Here is a 20,258-nt window from a genome sequence, read left to right as displayed (position 1 = left end):
ATTTTCATTTGTTGATTTTTACCTTACTATACACATAACTGCAGGGAAGGATAAAAAGAGAGAAGGATATACCTGGTATCAGAGTCCCAGACGCTTTCTGAGGCCACACATTGCCCTAGATGAAAGCAGGCATGAGTGGCACTGGTTAGCTACCCTTGCTGAAGGATACCCTGCAGGGCTCAAACTTGGGCTGGTAACAGCCATTTTGTGTTAAAATTGATCATTTCTCATAAGCATAAGAAGTTAAAGTGGTGATCCTGAAAAGTATGAAGTCTTGTCTTAGCTTGTGTTTTTACCACATCTCTTCTGTCATTAGCCTTGTAACTCTTCTAATTAGTCACTTGGAGCTGTAGCAGGTACGCTCGGTGCCAGAAACATTTCTCCCAACTTGTCTTTGCAGCATTTTCCTGCTTTCTCCCTTTCTGTCATCCAGTTTTGAGCTGTGTTTCTTTATTGTGGCTGCCTGCTCAACCTACCACCTTGGATGTATTTTTTACACCATAGACAGTAAACCCTGGGTATGTTTGCCCTTGTTTGGCAATGCTCTCCCCTGGAGCTTTTGCTCTGTCTTCCCAATGTCTTTGAAATTGCAGTCCTCAGGTCAGTGTCATTAAGCCAGCTTCTCAACCCATGCAAATTAATGGGAATCCTGGTGCTAAATAGAAAGATTTGACCCATGTAATTTTTTATTTACAATGTCAAAATTTCTGTGTTGCACTGTCAATCTGCCCATATTAATTATGCTTCCCCCCACCAGATATTTGGCAGGAACCACAGCTGCTGCTATGATTAAAGGTAACACCTCCACATGTTCTTTAAAAGACTAAGAGTAAAGCTGAACTAAATTTCCTAAAACATTATAGAGACTGACCCTTCTAGAACATAAACAGAAGTCTAGAGCCACTATTGCCTTTCAGCCAGAGGAACTGTTGTGCTGTACACTGAAGTTCTACCTCTTCAATTTCAATAAACTACCCCTATAATTAAAACACTGATGACAACAACTGTCACTTGTCAGAGAAAATTAGGAGAAAATTTAAGTTCCAACCTGTCCAACTTAATTCTTTGCCTAATGCTAATTTATAAGTTCCAGTATGGGTAGAAGTAGCCTTCTGTCTTGGTTGATAAGCTATCAAATAGCAACTCTTTTTTTTTTAATGCCCAGACCTTTAGTGAGTTGACACTGTCATGTTAGAGCAAGTATTTTTACAAACCTCTCTCCAAGATCTGACTGTCCCATTTTGAGAGCTATCCTTTCAAGAATGCTTTACAAAAATATACTGCCAGAAGAAGGGCTGGATTTTGAAACAGCGGGTATTTGATGCATCTTGTTTCTAGGTGCCTCAGTATATAAATAGCTCTACATATATTAACACAAATAATAGAGTTTTTCATCAGGCATTATGCAGTCCTACTACTTTGTGTATTAAAAATAAGCCAAGTGAATGCCAGGTGATTCAACTGGAAATCAACTAAAACCACATCAAGTAGTTAGATATACTACCTATAATTGCTGCATAAGTGATTAAAAATGAATCAAAAATATAATTTTGTTATATCAAGTTGTATATTCTTTTAGCATTGACCATATTAACTCATGTAGTGATTTGGATCTGTGACTATCCTAACTACCACACCCATATTAGTCACATGTAAAGGTAATTCAAAAGTAACAATGAAAATCACCCACCTCCTTCTTTCTATGGCATTTATAAGGCTCAGTCAATTGTTTATTTTCCCTAGCTTGTAACCCAAAATTAGGGTAAATGAAACCACATGAGGACTAAGATACAATCACCCAAACTACTAACTCTGCTGTTGTTACCAGTTCCCATGATATGATTCACTTTGAATTGCTAGAACCCATGAGAACAGGTAAAGTTTGCACTTTTTTAAGAAAACTAATTTGTAGGAAGTGATGCTATTTTACACTGAAACATCGATAGGAGTGAGAGTATATTTATCCTGGTATTTTCTGTCTGATTGTAAAATATTTCCTTAAAAAAAATAAATTCTTAATGAACAGTCAGATAAGGGTGGCTTCATGAAAGAGAAAATGTATGTGCCTTTTAGTCAAAAACATAATCTTTCTTGTTTTGAGATTAGTTTCATTAGACTTTGGTGGAGAAGCTTAGCTGAGTTACAAGTGGTTTGTAGCTTGGATTTTTCTTGTTAGTTCATCCAAATGAAGATCATTTTAGTTATCATAGATCAGAAGACAAATAGATTTTGGCATGCTATGAGTTAGAGCTGTTTTCATCCCCAATGGGACATCTGTGAAAACTATAAGTTCTTTGGTGTCTGAGTTCTTGCTTTAGACTCATACTAGATTGAAAAAATATATATATATTTCCAAATTATTTTAGGGAGCAATATATAGTTAAATTTAAGCTTCAGAGCTTCTAGGCTTTATGTATGAATCACAGTTGCTTTAGAAACAAGCCAGGAAAGTAAATCAAAATTGACAGCAACATTCAGAGTTTGGTTTGTTGGAGTTTTTTTGAGGTAATCTTGGAATCTATCTTTATCCACTCTGGTTGTATACTATTGTGCATCTGGTTTGGGATATAGCAGTTCTCATATTATAAATAGTTCTGAAGAGGTAAAATTCGAGTAGTTGTGATGGACAGATGGAAACAAACAGCAGAGCCTATTTCTCAAAAAATGCCATCAGAAACATTGAGAGCCCCATTTAGAGAAGCAGACCTGATTTACCACTGCCTTACAACACGTGTATGCATTTGTGTTTGTGCAAAATAAATGCAGAATGCTTTCAATTCTTAAAAGCATTTAGTTGGGAGTATTTTGAATAGGTTTTAGTGACCTTAAAGAGCTCCACAAAATGGAGATACTGATCTGGGAAACCTGCAAATTTCTCTGTAGGTAAAGTAGCAGGACCATTATAAAGTACTAGAAGTTTGGCCCTTCCTAATTTCTTTTTAAGCTGATGATTTTCTTTTGGTTGACATGAGAGAACATGTCATCTGTGCCTCTGCCCCTTATGATGCCTTGTAGCTATGGTGCAATATCTGACCAGAGAAACAGTTCTGATTTAGGTTGCTTTTGGATTGTTTTGTTTTTCTTTGCTGGTATATTCAACTTCCTTTCTTTTAAAATTTGTTTTTCTCACTTAAATGTAGAAGCATTACTTCTTTTAATAATTAACTTTATCTGAATTTCAACCAAAAAATAACACAAAATGTAATAATGATTAGATATTGTTAACCTTAGAAAAAAGTATCCTTCTCTTTATCTCTACTTGCAGTTTTTCTCTTGTTGCCTAATTAAAATCGCAGATTATTTAAAACAAATTATTTTCTTGATCTATTATTTGAATCCTGCTGAAAATGTTAGCTTTCCTGTGTATTTAAACCTTTATCTTTAACATACAGATTGAGTTGCACATACTGTATTGGATTCACATAATTTAACAGGTAATACAATTTTGGGGAAAAATCTTGTTCACCCCTAAATGGATTAATTAAATAAACAGACTGAGTTCCTGAGTGTTGCTAAATTGAAATGTTGATATATATCTTTAATTTTTTCAAACTCTTTGATCCTATATGTAATGTTGTGAAAGTGATGGGTGCCCTACGAAATTGTAGTAATGAAGTGTGGAATTCAAAGAGAGAGTCTTACCAGTTTGCTAATTACAGTGGAGGAGGACAGAAGTATACCTGTAGCTTAAACTGCTCTACTCAGTCATACTCAAAAAAGACAAGCATGCCTGGTGCAGACAGAAGAGAGATGCAAGAGAACCAACTTTTGAACCACACAGCTGACAAGGAGCAAAGACCATTACCTGTGAGAAGCAACTGTGCTGGAAACCTGTCTCAACGTGAGAAAAAACTCCAAGAGGCTATTTGTGTGCTGCTGGTGGAGCTGTGTGAGAGATTCACGTTCTTTGGCATTGTCTGCAATATGATCCTTTTCTGCACTGTCAAACTTGGCTATCGCAACTACCAGGCAGCTATTGTCAATATGTGCTTTGTAGGCACCTCCATGTTAACGCCGGTACTGGTTGGCTGGCTTGCTGAATACCTGGTGGGGAGGATCAAGCTTGTGTGCATCTGCATGTTTCTACACTTCCTAGGTAGGTGACACCCTCGTGGCTCTTTCATATTTTGGTTATTCTGTTGCAGAAATGCATTACTGATCATTGTGTTTGAAATCTAACATTTTTTTCCAACCTTGTGGCCACTTTCTCTAACAGCTAATTACTCTCCTCTACAAAATACACTGCATTTTTTTTTGCATATGTATTTTTCTGAGGCTCTGCTTTGAATAAGACTAAGCAACATTTTCACGTGCATCTTGTAGATAGCTGGTGCACAAACATGGCTCCTCTAAGGTGGCTTAGCTGTTCAGAACATGGATACTAAGCTCTTAAAACTGGTCCCCTTAACAAGCATCTAAGGTTACTAGTGTTTTGGGCAAATGCAAGGGTTTAGTCAGAGAGGTAGTTTGAGAGAGAGTTCGGAAACTGTTTTCCAGCTGTTAGTATTGAGATTTTAATTTATGTAAAGATATATGACTTTTGTATTTGGACAAGAGGGAAAGATGTATTTAAGCATATACTACTTTAAACAAACTTTGCCTTAAGTAGAGAAGCTGATTATGTTCCAGTGTTTTACCCATGGGCTTCTGGTTTGAAATCTCCTTCTGCCTTTTCCTTTCAAAATACATCTTAAAGTAGGAGACTGGTGACACAAACAGAATTTGGTGAATTCAGGTATTGTTTTAACCAGAACGTTTTTGTTGTTTGGTTGCTTTTTTTTTTTTACTGCCTTTTTTTTTTTTTTTTTTTTAGATAAATCATTAAATATTCCCAACGTATTAGTGTTTGATGCACAGTTGTAGTCTTAGTCATGGCTAATGTTGATGATGTTGATACATCAATATATTTTGATTTTAGCCTCCAATTACAACTCGCAGAATCTGTGGCTGAGTAAATTTGAAAGACTTGCTTTGCAGACTAGATGTGCTAAATGCAATTCATGGCAGTGCTTCTCTACATAATGTTTCTGAAAATCATGTATTTTCCATGAAGCTGAAGCAGAAAAAAATAAAATTTTCCATAAATGTTTTGAGAATTTGTTAAATTATGATTCTCATTACAATTCCGGGATTTAAAGAAGATGCAGAAAAGGCTATGCTCCACCATGAAATGTGTTTTTTTTTCTCTCTTCATTGATGGTTTATCAGGTGAATTTACATGTTTTAACTGGTGCCCTCTGACAAGTGTAGAGCTATAATACTTCTCTCTATGCACAGGAAATGGGGAGGGCCAGTGAGAGGAACTAAAAGTGAGCTCTTTTCAAAAGCATTTCAGAAGAAGATTGCTTTCCTGGAGGTCCTTAGTGGTCTTGACTTACTATATATGGTGGCATTCAGAAAGGTTCTGCATCTCCACAGAATTAAGACTCTCTCTTTGCAATTCTCTGTTGTGTATCTCTGATTTTTTTTAATCTGTCTTTTCAACATAACTGCTTAAAAAATATATGTCTTGTTCATCAGTCTGATTCTAATCCACTTCAAATAACAATTTTCTTTCCAATTCTAGGCACAGCCCTATTACCTGTTGTGGCATTCCCCTTTGAAGATATTTACATTGACAGACGACATATTCTTCATACACTAACCAAAAGAGAGCAGAAAATAATATTCTACTTTGCACTGCTCACAGCTAGTCTGGGAATAGGAGGCATAAGAGCTATAGTTTGTCCGTTAAGTGCATACAACCTTGAGGACTGTGGACCAAAGGAACTTCTTTCTTTTTTCAACTGGTTGGTAACTTAATGTCAGCTAAATATCTGTTGGGGATACTGTAGAATTGCCTTGGAATTCACTGCTGACTTACAAGGCAGATTCTACAGATGGTGGGTTTCATGTTTTGTTTTTATCTGCAACACATTTAGATTTTTGGAAGAGTTGCCAAGAATTTCTGTAAAAACTTTTCCTAAATTTTTGCTTTTCCTAGGACCAGTAGGTGATCATCTATTTTGGCTTCCTAAAGAAATCTTCAGCTAAAATTAGGATGAACTGATTTGCCTCAGTGCTCGTGAACTTGATAGCCTAGTTGCTGTTAGAAAACCAAATGGAACATACTGTTCTACCTTTAACATGGTTATCCCTTTAGGATATTTTGCTGTTACTCTCTAATTAACAGTGGCAAAATTCAATAATATATTATAATTTACATCAGAATAAATATTTAGCAATGACAGGCAGCAGTGGAGTATGCTGATTTATTTGAACTAGGGATTGCTAGTGGTCTCTAGTTGCTAGGCTCGGTGGTAGCAATCTCCTGTATTGCTTCATCTCTCTTGCTGTGAAGTTTTGGCATTAAATAAACTCGTAGACGTTTGTGAATTGGTTTGAATGTTTTAAAGTTTTTAAGAAAATTTTGAGAAGAAATTGTTCCTAAAATGATTCTTAAAATTCAGACTTTTTTCATGTTAATTATTTATCTCTCTGTGTGTCAGGGAGGTCATTTTTGATGTTATATTTGCCTTTATTCACCACTTCTATAGCACTTTAGGGTGCTATATACATTCATCTTTACCTTCGGGTTAAACTGTGGGGTAAGGATGAAAAAAGTCACAGTGGGAATCTCCAGATTCCTGCTTTGAGGCAGGGTGAAATAAGTTCTAAACTGCCCCCTTTTCTTTCTCTGTACATGCATGGTTATTAAAATCAAAACTGAGTACATTTGCATATTGACAATGCAATGCTGAAGAATCAATGAAGATTTTGGTGAATCAGCTCTCTCTTCCTTTGGAAATGTCTTTCCTAACTATTTTTTTCCTTCAATTATGTTAATATGAAAGAGTTTTGAATCGAAACCAAACTCCAATGAATAAGGCAGCTTTAGCAAAGGTAGATGAGACTGTCTAGTTCCTTAGACTAGATTCTGCCTCCTTGACCTGCCCATAGGAGAGAAGAACAAAAATCCTTCCTTTTCTACTCTATTCTGAGTTTTACTCCTTAATTAGCAACATCATTTTGATTAAATAAGACTCTGGGGGATTAAGACTGGAGAGCAATCAGTTGTTCTGAAAGATAGCTCTGGAGAATTTATTGTACTGTGGTCTTAGCCATTCAGAATTGTTCTTAATCAAAGTGACATTTCTCAGTGTTGATTACAAAGGAGACATAATATGAATGAAAAGTTCCTTGGGGGAATCCAAATGGGTCAGTTCTTGGGACTTTGGAAATATCAAGAAAGGCACATGTACTATTAAAAAAAAATTAATAATTTTTGCGGTGGCATCCATTGCCATCTCAAGATTTAAAACTGGGGGTTCATTCTTAGCATTCTTAATCTCACTAAAACCTCTCAGAATATAATTATTTTATCTTGGTAGGTGCTTGTCACAGAATTGAATTTTAAAATAATATGAGATGGTTGCATATTCTTGGTGAGTGAGAGTCTGTGTTCTTAGCTAGGTTCTGTTTAAACAGTCAGAATTATTGGGTTAAAGTTTGGGTTAAAAGACCTTGTAATCATCTGTTGTCTAATTCAGTCCTCGAAGGTTGCTTTGCACATCTAGGGCCTGGTTCTAACTCCTAGTACGAACTATGAGACTCAACTTTTGAATAAACAGAATATATCAATGCTAAATTAAGAAGGGACTTGGATTCTGCTGGACTAAGTTTCCATAAGGATGTCTGATTTTCTAAGGTCAAGATTCTATTCTATTCTATATCTATTCTAAGGTCAAGATACTATTTTTGCAGTGGGAGAAGAAATTTCTGTCTGTGGGAGCAGAAAATGGGAGCAAAGTGTACAATCTGAGTACAGATGAGAATTAGCAGTGTCTCGTCTTACTGATCTGCTGTAAAAAATAATAATAAAAAAAAATGAAGATGACATGGAACCAGTAGTTCCTTCCCTCCTTTTTTCTTTCCATATACTGCAGATCAGTTTCTGCTGTTATCCTGGACACACTTTGACTTTTAAAAATGTTTTTCTGTCCCTTTGAGTTTTATTTTCACCCACCTTTTCTTTCCAGAAAACTCTATATTAATTTTGAAAAAAATAACCTCCTCCTGCAAAGCTGTAGTACAGAAAAAGATAGAGCTTGGATACTGGTCCATACATGAAATATCTAGGTCTGAGTTTGGATAAATCAAAACTTAAATTTTGAGAGCTAGGCATGCTTAAAAAAATAAATACAAATATTTCAAGAAATCTACTGAGGCTTCAAAATTAATGCAAAAACTGCCAAAAGGTTGATTTTAGAATGTTTTCCCATATTTTACTTGGTCTCAGATTGTTTCATTCGGCAGTTTCATCACAACTGTGATGTGAAGCAAAAACTTTTTTAATATTGTGTAAACATAAACTAAGTAGTCACCTGGATATTCAGTCTTTAAAGTTATCACAATGGATAAATTTGTGTAAAGTGTTATGATAAGATTATTAGATATTTATGGGCATGTCACAATAACATTTAGGTTTGTATCTGGACTGCAATTCTTGAAATGAATCTTCCGCATTGGCATTTGGCTCTCAGTGTGGAGAGACCTCAGAGTGCTGAAGCTTCATGAAGGATCTGTTCCCTGCGGAGTTGGATGTGATATTCAGTTTAATGTATTTAACTAATTCAGTTGTACCTTACTGGAATCTCTCAAACACTTCACATAATGCAAGTCTAAATATTGCAATATTAGGTAGTTGTGTTATATGAGAGATAGCAAGAAATGTTTCTGTTTGTGTAGGTTCTGATCTGCTGCTGTCAGTATGATATGAGCAAATCCCAAAATTCTGATCTGTGCACTGAAGTTAGTTTATCTTTCTTGTTTGGTCCACAGGGATTGCTAAAACACACTGGTTCCTTTTTTTTTTTCTTATTTTGTCTCTCGCTTCTGGGAGAGAATGGAAGCTTTATATTTCAGTCTTACAGTACTTTGCTATAAAGTGATGAAAAACAAAAGCAGTCTCCTGTAAGCAAGGGTTTTCTTTGGAGATTCCTACTTCCAGTGAAACAGTTGTAGAGTCATGAAGAGTGTCAGGACTTCATGTAGCTCAGGCATGCTTCTTTAGAAAGTTTGTAAAACAGCTACTGAAACTTCTAACTTAAAAGTTGTCAGTTAAGACTTGTTTCAAAACTTCTACACAAGTTCTAGCTGACTCAGTTGTGTAACTGTATTTTTTAAAAGCTGTAGCTGAACAGGGGTCAACATGTGTGTGTACCGAATCCCTCCAACTATACCATCATCACAGAATAACATAATTCCAGTGGAGAGGAAAAGTCCATGATTCTGATGAGTATCATTTCATAAAAATGTAAATCACTTCAAGGAAACAGTAATTTGTTTGGAACTTAGGATATGTTTTGCTGTGACTTCAGAGAAATGCATGAAGCAGGAGAGTTCATGCCTGTGCGTGTCCTTGCTGGTTCCAGGAGAGCTACTACTGCATTGCTCTCAGCAGCACTGAGTTTTCCCTGGTGGATCACATAAATTTTTCTTCTGCCCCTTGTGCTTGGTCCTGTGAGGCAAGGTGCATGACCGTGTTCCCATGCCTACTGCTGCACAGCCCTGTGGTCATTTCCTATCCCTTAGCAGGGTGAGAGAGAGTTGTCTTTGCAGCTGAACGGACCTGAGTAGTGTTACCAAGGTCCATACTTCTGACATGATAAAGGTTTTGCTTTCTAGGCACTAGCTAGGTGTGATGTAATGGGCAATGTCAGAAAAATTGGAGGGAGCGCAGTAGGCACTTCAATACTGTAACTCAAAATGTGGCAATGGTTTGTCTTGGCAATTATGGTAGGCCACCTAGAAGTAATTTTAAATGAGTGAAATGGGATTGAGGAAGTCTCCCAGATGTCAAGACAGACTTGCGATATCCCTCTTATGATTTTTGGCTCAAAACATTTTGTTGTGATTGTCGATATGGGACCCGCATCAAGCTGGAAAGTTTGGGAGCTGGATTACTGAGGTGTAACTGGTCTTCTACGACATGTTAAGATTTTTCTTTTATTATTAAAAAAGGTATTCTAGATGAATTAGGACACTTAAGTAGTCCAGTCCAGGTAGCATAGGCAGAAGTGCCACCAGACAAGAAAGCAAGCTTTGCTTCCTCAAGCAATATGTATTAAACAGTATAATTATGTATCAATATATATTTCACCTTTAAATGGAACATTTTGTTTAGGTTCCAGCAAAGGTGAAGGAAATTCTTCCTGCAGTTCCTCACAAAATGTAATCTGTGATATACTGAGGTAGTACTGCTCCATTATTGATCCCTCTTCTTTCTTTAAAATACAGTTGTCATCTTTAAACCTAACTTGGAACTCGAAATTTTAGTTCAAGTTAAAATTCTTAACTTAAAATTTCAAAGGCTAAGTCTGCTAGAGAGAGTTAAATCTGAAGCAAAAATTGCTGAATGACTGATACTGACTCTTCAAATGAAGTATACTGATCCCTGACAGTATTTTTGGAAACTGTGACTCCAAGAAAGCATGTATTCCCTAATTCTGATCTTTCTTCTCTGAGATGCTGAATATTTGATTCTGCCATGTAGCCTCAGATCCCTGTTTTGTGTGAGAGTTATGTTTTAAGGGAAACCTTGGTTAAAGTTCTGCTGCAAGCAAAAAGGCAACAAAAGTGGCCTGAAGAAAAGTGTAAGAGGAGCACATCAGAATTTAAAAGAACTTAAAGGGGTTTTAACTGAAACACTTGTAATTATGAATGTTAGACTAAAAATTAGTCAATTGTGTTTGTGAGAAGAGAGCTGTGCACTAGAAGAATAGGCAGTACATTTTGTTTAATTTCACTTAAGTTTTACTTTAATAAATAGCTATACAGTTAACCATCTTCTTGCAGAAAGCTTAGTTTTAGGAGAACTCGTGATTTAATGTGTTATGTAGGAGTCAGAATCCAAGGAAAAAATGTGGCAACAATATACTCCTAACTGTGCAGATATAAATACATTTGCTAGGGTAAAGAAAAGAAGTAATTATTCTTTTGCATCCTAACAGGGAAATGCATTGTTTTGGCATTTTTTCTTTCTTGAGATTGCTTTTTACTATCCTTATAATTACTGAAAGCATATTTATTGTGCTATTGTCAGGGATTCCAAACTGCAGTAGGCCTGTCACTAGTGGTATACCATCTGCTTCCAAGAGTATGTAATTTTTATTTTAATATCTTCTGTGCATAGGAGGGGATCACCACTTACTTGGGAAGCAACTCTACTGCCAAAGGCAGTCTCAGAGCAAATTATGTTGGGGAACCTCCTTATCAAGATATTTCCAGAAGCCAAGAAAACTTCAAGCTGAGCCTTGCAACTAAAGGAAAAGTCGTTCCTTCTGATAAATCAAGTTCTAATATTTCTTTAATAAGGAATAGTGGTATTAAGACATTTCTCTCTTAATCTTGAAGTATGTGATTTGATGATATCACCTACACAAAACTTATGCTATCAGATATTAACTACGTAAATGGTAAATGTTGATGTATTTAATTAGTCTGATTCACAAGGATATTTCTAGTACTAGACTGATAATTTGTTCAGCTTTACTACCTTAGTACACTTACTTTAGTGACATACCTCTTGGAGCCGAGGCATCCAAGTGAAATTTGGTTTTAATTGCTGCGTCAGTGTGTGCATGGTACCAATGCTGTCCATGCTTACTGTACTTACTATGCTTTTAATGTAATGTTTTAATCATCTTTAAAGGCCTTATTTTATTCAGCCTCTCCACTCTTTTCTCTTGTCTGTGTGTACTAGGTTTTACTGGCTGATTAACTTAAATTCAGCAGTTGTCTTTGTCACCATTTCTTATATCCAGCAGTCTGTGGCCAAGAACCTTGGTTTTCTTCTCCCATTTGTGTCCATGCTTATGGCTGTGATCACAATTCACATGGTGCGTGGTGAAATGATTTACAAACCCAAAACAGGTAAGAGTCAACTATATATTGGAAAATATCTTCAGAGCTTATTTTCACAGAATTTACATATCAGAATGGGTTCTTCCACAACACTGCCCTGTTTGGTAGGAGTTACTTGGGTTTTTGCTCTACAAGGTCTGTATGTAAGAAAAAACATCCAGCGTCTGTAAAGAGGCCTGGAGATTCTAGATAGTCTGAAAAAGTGAAAACTGATCTCTGGGAAACTTATGTACATTGTCTGTCATGTCAAGATGTGCCGAAACATTTACTTGTGCAGGAAGAGTTATTGAATGCGTGTGACTGGTGGACTTGATTTTGCCATGTTTGTTGCCCTTAAGTGTGCTCTATTGCTTTGGCTGAACTCTTAGCTCAGCAGCCAAGCAGTGAGGTTAGTCAGCTAAACAGTAATATGCACTAGCGGCAAAGTTGTTCTATAATGCCCTTAGCTTGCAGAATGTCTGATGCTTATTGCTATTTCAATGTGCTTCCTTATATAACACCAAGTGTTTTTACACACTTGAAAATAACTAGAAATACTCTAAATAGTTCCTATGCAGACTGTGGAGATATTTATAACAGAAGTTCTTATGTTTCTGCGGCCTCACTAGTTGGTACCTGAGCTCTTAAACAGTCTTTGATGGCAACTACCCTTCTCCATTGGCCAAGCACAGAAATGTCAGTGGAGTCTTGGTGACTCGAATAAGGCTGTACCTGAACCTTGCTATTCTTTTCCAACAAAACCCAAAAACCGAAAGCAAGTTGTTGTTTCAGTCTTTTTGTTATAAATATAATTTAAGCAAAAATATATTAGCAGTGAAGGAATGAATGCATGAATCAAGTGCCTGGGAATATCATAGTGAGGATGTCATTAGAGAGGCTTACTCAAAACAAACAGACCCAAAGGAATGCAATCTCTCCACAATGCCCAAAAACATCATGATAATGTGCAGCTGAAAACTAGCGTCAAATTAGCTAGCTTCTTATGGAGCAAATGATGGCTCTCTGGCTTGCTGCAGCTTATTACAGATTTTATAACCTAAGAAGGTAAGAAAATTCATTAGTATCTGCCCCTGAGCTGGTCTATATCTTATGGACTAAATCTCTAGTTTTTCATCAAACTAGTTTAACTCTGCTAAGTGGAATAACATAAATTTGTAGATTATATCTTAGCCATCAACAAAACTAGCAGATTTTTTTTATCAAATGTTTTTCCCTATGAGTGTTCGATTTAATCATATATTTTTCCAACTCTTTGAAAAATGCCAGTCTCTATACTAATATCTGCAAAGTTTTTTATCTCCTTAGTGAAAATAAAAGATAACATACTTTGTACCTTTCAGTGAAATGATGAAATGGAAATTCTTCAGAAGTGTAATTCAAATCCATAGGTGACCTTAAATGATTTTTATATCTGCTGCCTTTTTTATTTTAAGGTAACTCTTCAAGTATGGATCATACATTCAATTATGTTTAGCTGTCAAGCATGGGCTTCATTTGCATGTCTTCCCACTGCTATAAATTTGAGGACTGGCAGGTGACCAGAGATGAGGAAAAAATGTGTATCTACCATCTAGGGTGCAATGTAAGGTTTTTATTGTAATTAAGTAGCATAGATATTCATTATTAGATCAAGGTCAAAGTAGCAGAACATTACACCCAAGGACTGAAATATAAAGGAGATGGAAAATTGTCTTCTGGAAGTTGCAATTTAATATCTGTAGATATATATATATATGTTTGTTGTGGTTTTTTGTTTTTTTTTTTTTTTCTGAAGTAAACATCAGAAATACAAGTATAGAGTTTATGATGTTGATCTACACAATATGTACTGGTATAAATATTTATGCTTTTAAAATTGTCGCTTACCAGCTGATTGGATTTGTAATCTGAACCATTCGCCACTGTGGAGTTCTGTGGACTTTGTTTTCCTTTAAAGAAGGGGTGAGATACTTACTCTAACTACATCATTGGTAAAATCTTCTTAATATTGATTTGGTCTACGTGTCATTCAAGTTGCTTTTTGAATGACAAGTTCAAGAAGCTTTATCTTCTCAGTTTACTAGATCTTATCAGCTGGATTTCCATGCAGAGAAACACAGCTTAGTAATACAGTTGTCTGTTTTGCCTCATACAAAATAATGTTTCCTAGGTAGCTGACTGAAATTACATTAAAGAGGGCCTCAGCTAATCCATTGGGAAAGGCAGTGAAATGTCAGGATTTGTTGTCTATATTAGTCTTTTTTTTTCTCCAGTGAGAGTACAAAAGAAGATTCTGCCCAACATCTTCCATTCCCAAGGAAAGGAGATGGCTGTGGCCGTCTTCAAGATTAGATCAAAAAACCCAGGACACAGCCATGTTGTAGTTTTGTTTGAGCTGCCTGCTAGTCTTGTTGTGGGGTACTCTATGCGTTTTCTGGTTTAAAACCCTTGTAGAGTAGTAATAACACCACTTTATTGCTTTTAATTCCTTTGTCAATGTTCAACTTCTAGCATACAGTGAAGCAAAACATTATCACTTCTTGACCTAAATAATGTAATTACTAGCTTTGTCAATAAGTTGATCTGATACTGACTGAGAGTTTTAACTGTTAGTTTTCTAATAAAATTCCCTTTCCTAACACCTGAGGGCAAGTGCTTCCAATATGTGTCAATGGAGATTTCTAAAAAAGAATTTCCATGCTGGAGGCAGTAGGGAGACATTTTTTCCTCTGCCATCTTCTTAGTTCACTGTAGTTTTTGGAAATTATTTATTTATAGACACCCCAGTTATTGCAGTGCTCCAACATGATCAGAAAAGTGGAGTGCTATAACATCTATTTGCATGGATCAGCAGCTTGGTAAATGAATCTGCATTCCCAAGCCTGAAGCTAACAGTTTTATCCTTGTTTTAGTTCCATTGCCTCTGAGTCTGAGAACCTAGCTAGCAATTCCCGAACCCAGTAACCAGTGGGCAACTTTGAACACAACAGCTACTAGACTGGAAACCTCTCTCCCACAGAATGCTACCTGGAAGTCTTGTGATAATATTTTTGGCTTTTAAATGTATCCATGAGAACTCTTTTATTTCATCAGGCCCTTTTTGAGCTCCTTTTCCTCCTCACTTCACTACTACCCTCTCTTTGCTGAATGGCAGTGGATATGCAATATTTCATTATTGTCTTGAATTAAGAACTAACCTCATTCAATCAACAGAAAACAAAAGCAAAATTTTACCTGCTCAACCTCTGTAACAAATTGTTGTGGTGTGTTAAATAACTGGTAGCAAAAACACTTTTCTCTGTAGATATCGAGCTGGATTACTTTCATAACAATTAGATTGTGAAAAAACTGGCTTCCAAAACAGAATGTTTTGGAACAAATCCAGATTGTTATTGCCTTCCCCCTCCCCCAAGAGACATAAAGGTGAATATATCAGGTTGTGTTTTCCCTCCCAAAGTGATTTGTCTTGTCTTGTTTATTTTGACAGCAAGTAGAAACGCAACAATGTCTAGTGTCTCTGATTGTTTGCAGACAGTTCCCTGCTGACAACTTTTGGGGTAATTGCTAGTGCACTGAAAACATGCTGTGTGCGATATCGCTACTTTAGTGGAAGCGTGACAAACTGGCTGGATCATGCCAAGGAAAACTATGGTGGTCAGTACAGTGAGACTCAGGTGGAGAGCACAAAGTCGCTCGCCAGGCTCTTCCCGTTGTTTGCTTTCCAAATTCTATACAGAACATGTATCATGCAGGTGGGTACACAGCTTTTAAACAAAAATCTTGAAATATACTGTGACATGTGTTAACTACTATGTCTCTAGGTGTGTTTTTTTGAACTGTTGCTTGACCAGCAGAACATTGCAGAGTAGTTTGAATTACCTGAGAATATACCTTGCTATATCCTCTCATCTCATGAAATAAGTAAAATTGACTTGTTCAAGACTCATTAAGGAATTTGTGTGATTGCTTGCTAGTCATTTTTCTGAACCCTTACTGGCTGAAACATCTAGTGCTAGAGTCCTGTGCTCCTCACACTACTGTGTTGCAGTTATCAGAGACTCAGCCTCAGCATTCTTCTGAAAAAAAAAATGTAATTTTTCAATTTCTTTAATCTTCATGCACTTTTTGGGAGAGGTAGAAAGTCTTCTCCTACTCTTTAGGTGAGATTATGTGGCTGATGTACCTACACTGAAAATGGGTGGGTTTCCATTTGTGGAAGGAAGCCGTCTATTCACAGCCTCTCTATCAGGCTATGTGATTCTTTGCATTTCTGAGTGTATATATGTCATGCAAATGTATCAAGAAGCTACTCAGGTTGATGTGATTCCTTCAGATAAATTTCTGTCTAGATGATCCTGGCTAAGCAGGAGTTTGAGGTAGCTAACCCTTTGGCAACTGAAGTAACAGTTCAGAAATTAATTTTTACTTAGTGGTGTTAAAATGCTGCTTAATGAAAATCTTACAAATATGTAGTGTATACTGTTTTATTGACACTCCTTCTTGCCATCACCCTGCATTCCCATCCATCCACCTCATTCTTTCTCCTCTTCTTTCTGTGTACACCCTCCCTTCTCCACCTCCACCACCTTCCCCCCCACCCCAAAAAAAAAAAAAAAAAGCACAAGAAATCCCAAACAAACAAAAAACTCAAACCAACAAGCGCACACATATGGCCGAGGCTATGTATTAATGACCAAATGGAAATGAAACACATATTATTCACCAGGTATATATTCAGAAATGCTAAAAGTTGAGCAGCACTGAAAGAGACTGCTTTTATCCTTCTGGCAGAGTTTTCAATAAGTTTAAGGCTCTTTCTTAGTTTAGGCAATAGATCAGTATCCTTTTTTGGAAAGATTAATAGTATTTTCTCCATATTAGTAAGTTAACAGCTTTTGGTGCCTGTGGTTCATGTTGATGGTATTTTAATTCCTGTTCAGAAGTCAATTGTTATTCTCAATAGGCCATCAAAAGAAGGAACCATCAATACTTGTCTCAGTTCTGATCTGTCATACTTTTTTGCCATTTATTCAACTTTTTACAATTTATATCTTCTTTTAGAGGTGGAATGTAGATGGAAAATATTTTTATTAAGACATTTGAGTAATTCATTAGCACTGAACAGATTCCCAGTGTGTACAGCTGACTTTCACCATTGATGAGAAAACCTACATGAACTCAGTTATAACTATACATTAATTTTCAGACAGCTATAAAGCAGTAATATTCTACTTGAATTGTCATTACCAGTCATGTTAAAGACCCGTGCAGAATGCTGTAGGAATCCAGAACTCCCTAAAAACAGGAATAGTGTGGGGGAAAAAGAAAAACAAACAAACAAAAATAAGCAAACCAAAACAACGACAGAAAAACACAAAACAAACACAAAAACAAAACCAAAAACCAACCAAACAAACAAAACCAAAAGCAGTTCTATATCCAGCCATGTCATAACTGTACTCTGAATATTTCAAGTTTCTTCTCTTTCCCATCAGTCTGTAACACAGAGTGGATTATGACTCCCTGCTGCACATGGAATTGCAATGCTTAGTTAACCAAGCTTCCTCAAGAAACAAATGAAAAAAAATCCTGAAAACTCTATTGAAGACATTGTGATTTTTTTTTTTTTTTTAATTTTATTTGCTTTTGAAGTGAGGCACAGTCTTAAATCTACTTAATTTCATATGCAGATGACTGCCACTGATTAACTGGTGGGTTCCTCATCTAGTTATTAATTTTCTTCTGTTTTCAATTCTCAGAAGTAAAAGTAAGTCCTCTATATAGCTGCTGTGGCTGTCATTTACATTAAACTGGTTCTAAGACTGTGGCCAAATCTTCATTCCCTGTATCTTTTAAAGCCGTGCACTGGCAATACCATCTTAAAAATTACTTCCACCTTGAGAGCACAATTAGAAGTTCAAAGTTACTCTTCATCTTGCTATTCTAAAATTCTGTTCTGTTAAACCCTGTCTATGAGAAGTGTAACAGTATTAGGCAGAACCATTTAATATATGGCTGACAGCTGTAACTATGGATGATCAAATAAACTCAGGGACTGCTGTTTATATTTGTTTAAATTCAGAAGCAAATGAAATAGAAGGAAAATGTTATGTTCTGGCATAGAACAAGAATGTTCTATGTTCTGTAAAGCTTTTGTCATTAATGGTCATTCCTTTTAATCAGAAGGTATTTGGTTTACTGTGGCTTCTTCAGAAGGAAAACATTTGGAGAAGTTTCCAAATATAATCGAAATCCATGAAAAGTACCTGGTACTCTAACAGAGTGGGGTTTTATTCTTTAATACAGATTCCTTCAGGATATTATCTCCAAACCATGAATTCCAACTTGCACTTCAGTGGATTTCTTTTACCAGTTGCAGCAATGAATGTGATAAGCATCGTGCCACTACTGATTCTTGTTCCAATTTTGCAATGCATTAACTCATATCTCTTTAGTTCCAAGGACACTGGACATTCTCCAACAATTTACATTGGTACGTATAAAATAAATGCGTTTGTACAGTTTTAATATGTGTTCTGGTTCTGAAACAGAAACTTCAGTAGTTCCTGGATGTTCCTATACAATTGGTTTTGACTGTAAGTGTGAAGATGGATTTGTTTTGGGATGATAGTCAGAAGTGAATATGTTTCAAAGGAATTGTTGAAAAGGTAATCCTGAAAAACTATACTAGATGTGAAGAAAAAATGCATAGCTTTTTTGTAGGACAGAGACTGGAAGTCTTCTGACCAATAAAAACCTTTGGGACAGACTCGCAAATAACTAGGAGTCATCCTAAAGAACTGGTGAGAGAAATGGTACTAACCATTTAGTCCTGAGACTTACTCTGACTTCGTTGTCTTCTGTGTATTTGTTTATATATTAACTCTTGGAAAGTTAATTTACTTTGAAAGTGTTTCTTTGGGTGGGAGAATCCTTCAGTTAGTTGCTCTCTGACACTGGAGAGCAACTGGAGTTGCTCAAACTGGTGAGTTTGGATTTAAGTAACTAGGTTATGAACAAGGGCTCTGTTTTTCTGATATTTTTATGCTATAATTGCATTGACATTAGGACTACAGCTCATAAGAGGGAAACAATATTGTCACTAGTACAGTGTATTCCAGACTCTGCAGTTGCATCACAAGTGAAATCAAAGTATCTGGTCTAATTCTGTGTCTGCAATAGGTATTTTTAGCAAAAGAAAACATGCAGACAACTACGTAAAACAAATGGATGTGTATCACTGGACTGGTGTTCCCACTGAGCAGGCTGAACATTTCACGCGTGGAAGGTTACTTGGAGAGGTACAGCTTTCCTCTCTAGTATGAGAATTTTCATTTGAATATCTAATATGGGATAATTTCCCTGGCATTTAGTAATTTATTTATTAAAATAGTAAACTGAAACATACCTTATTGTACATTAAGTGAAAGTAAAGCAAAGAGGGGCCTCCAGATGTGAAGTGTTATCTCTTTCTCATATAAGACAAGTGGCACAAAGAAGTCTACTCTGCTGTGAGTCTGTGTTTTCAACAGTAAGCATTGTAAGCTCAGGCTTACAGATTGGCAGTCATTTCAGAGAAATGTGTAGCCTAGAAGTAATGATGGCTGTAGTAGAGGTTGGGCCTCCTGTTGATGCTGATTTTTTTTTTTTTTTTTTTTTTTTTTAATATTCTAGAATCTGGAGGGATCCTCTGCAACCCTCTTGTGATACCAGCTACATCTAGTATTACCAGAAAAGCAGCTTCTATTCTCTATTCACTTAAAACTATTCAAATTCATAGATACTCTCATTAAACTTCCTACATTTTTTATCTTCCAGCCTGCATTACAAACCTCACACAAAAATATTTATAAATTACTATTTTCTCAGTGTGCTACTATTAATTCAGTGCCCCATGGCAAGCAGCACAGTGAGTACTGACACACACAGAGGTATTAATCTGACTAAATTAGCCTAATTAAGAGTGTTATTAAGTTTTATACAAACCAGATGCATATAACACAGCAGGTTGCAATTACCCTAGTTTTTAAAATAACATCTGCATTAAAACACAAAAAGCACATTCAGATAATAATTTTCATTAAAACCATGGAAATTTCAAGTTAGTATTAATGTTCTATCCTGCTACATTGAACAGCAGTAGAATATATGCAGTGGTTTATTCCTAATAGCCCTGTTTATTAAAATAGCCTCCTGTTAGGGGTGATAAATTATCTGAGGCATAAAAATATCTGTGAGTAGAGGCAATGGTTTTAGATATCTAAGTATATGACTACAGCTGCAAATATGGTAGACCTTTAAGTGCCAGTATTTTTGCAAACTGTTAATTAGGTTCACCATTAGTTTCAGGAACAAAATTGAAAGTATAAATAGAC

General features: G+C 36.1%; 1 protein-coding gene across 1 annotated transcript in view; it reads left to right on the top strand.

Moving 5' to 3' along the window:
• Nucleotides 1-3,600: 3,600 nt before the first annotated feature.
• Nucleotides 3,601-20,258, top strand: part of SLC15A5 (solute carrier family 15 member 5) — a 35,610-nt gene continuing 18,952 nt past the window's right edge. The window contains exons 1-5 of the mRNA XM_005510730.3: nt 3,601-4,096; nt 5,567-5,789; nt 11,744-11,913; nt 15,415-15,635; nt 18,190-18,376. Coding sequence (XP_005510787.2) covers nt 3,727-4,096; nt 5,567-5,789; nt 11,744-11,913; nt 15,415-15,635; nt 18,190-18,376 — 1,171 coding nt within the window. The 5' untranslated portion in view covers nt 3,601-3,726. The remainder of the gene's footprint in view (nt 4,097-5,566; nt 5,790-11,743; nt 11,914-15,414; nt 15,636-18,189; nt 18,377-20,258) is intronic.

This window comes from Columba livia, chromosome 1, assembly GCF_036013475.1.
Source record: "Columba livia isolate bColLiv1 breed racing homer chromosome 1, bColLiv1.pat.W.v2, whole genome shotgun sequence".
Taxonomy (NCBI): domain Eukaryota; kingdom Metazoa; phylum Chordata; class Aves; order Columbiformes; family Columbidae; genus Columba; species Columba livia.
The sequence above is the reverse complement of the archived record's forward strand: the minus strand, read 5'-3'. Positions and strand labels throughout refer to the sequence as shown.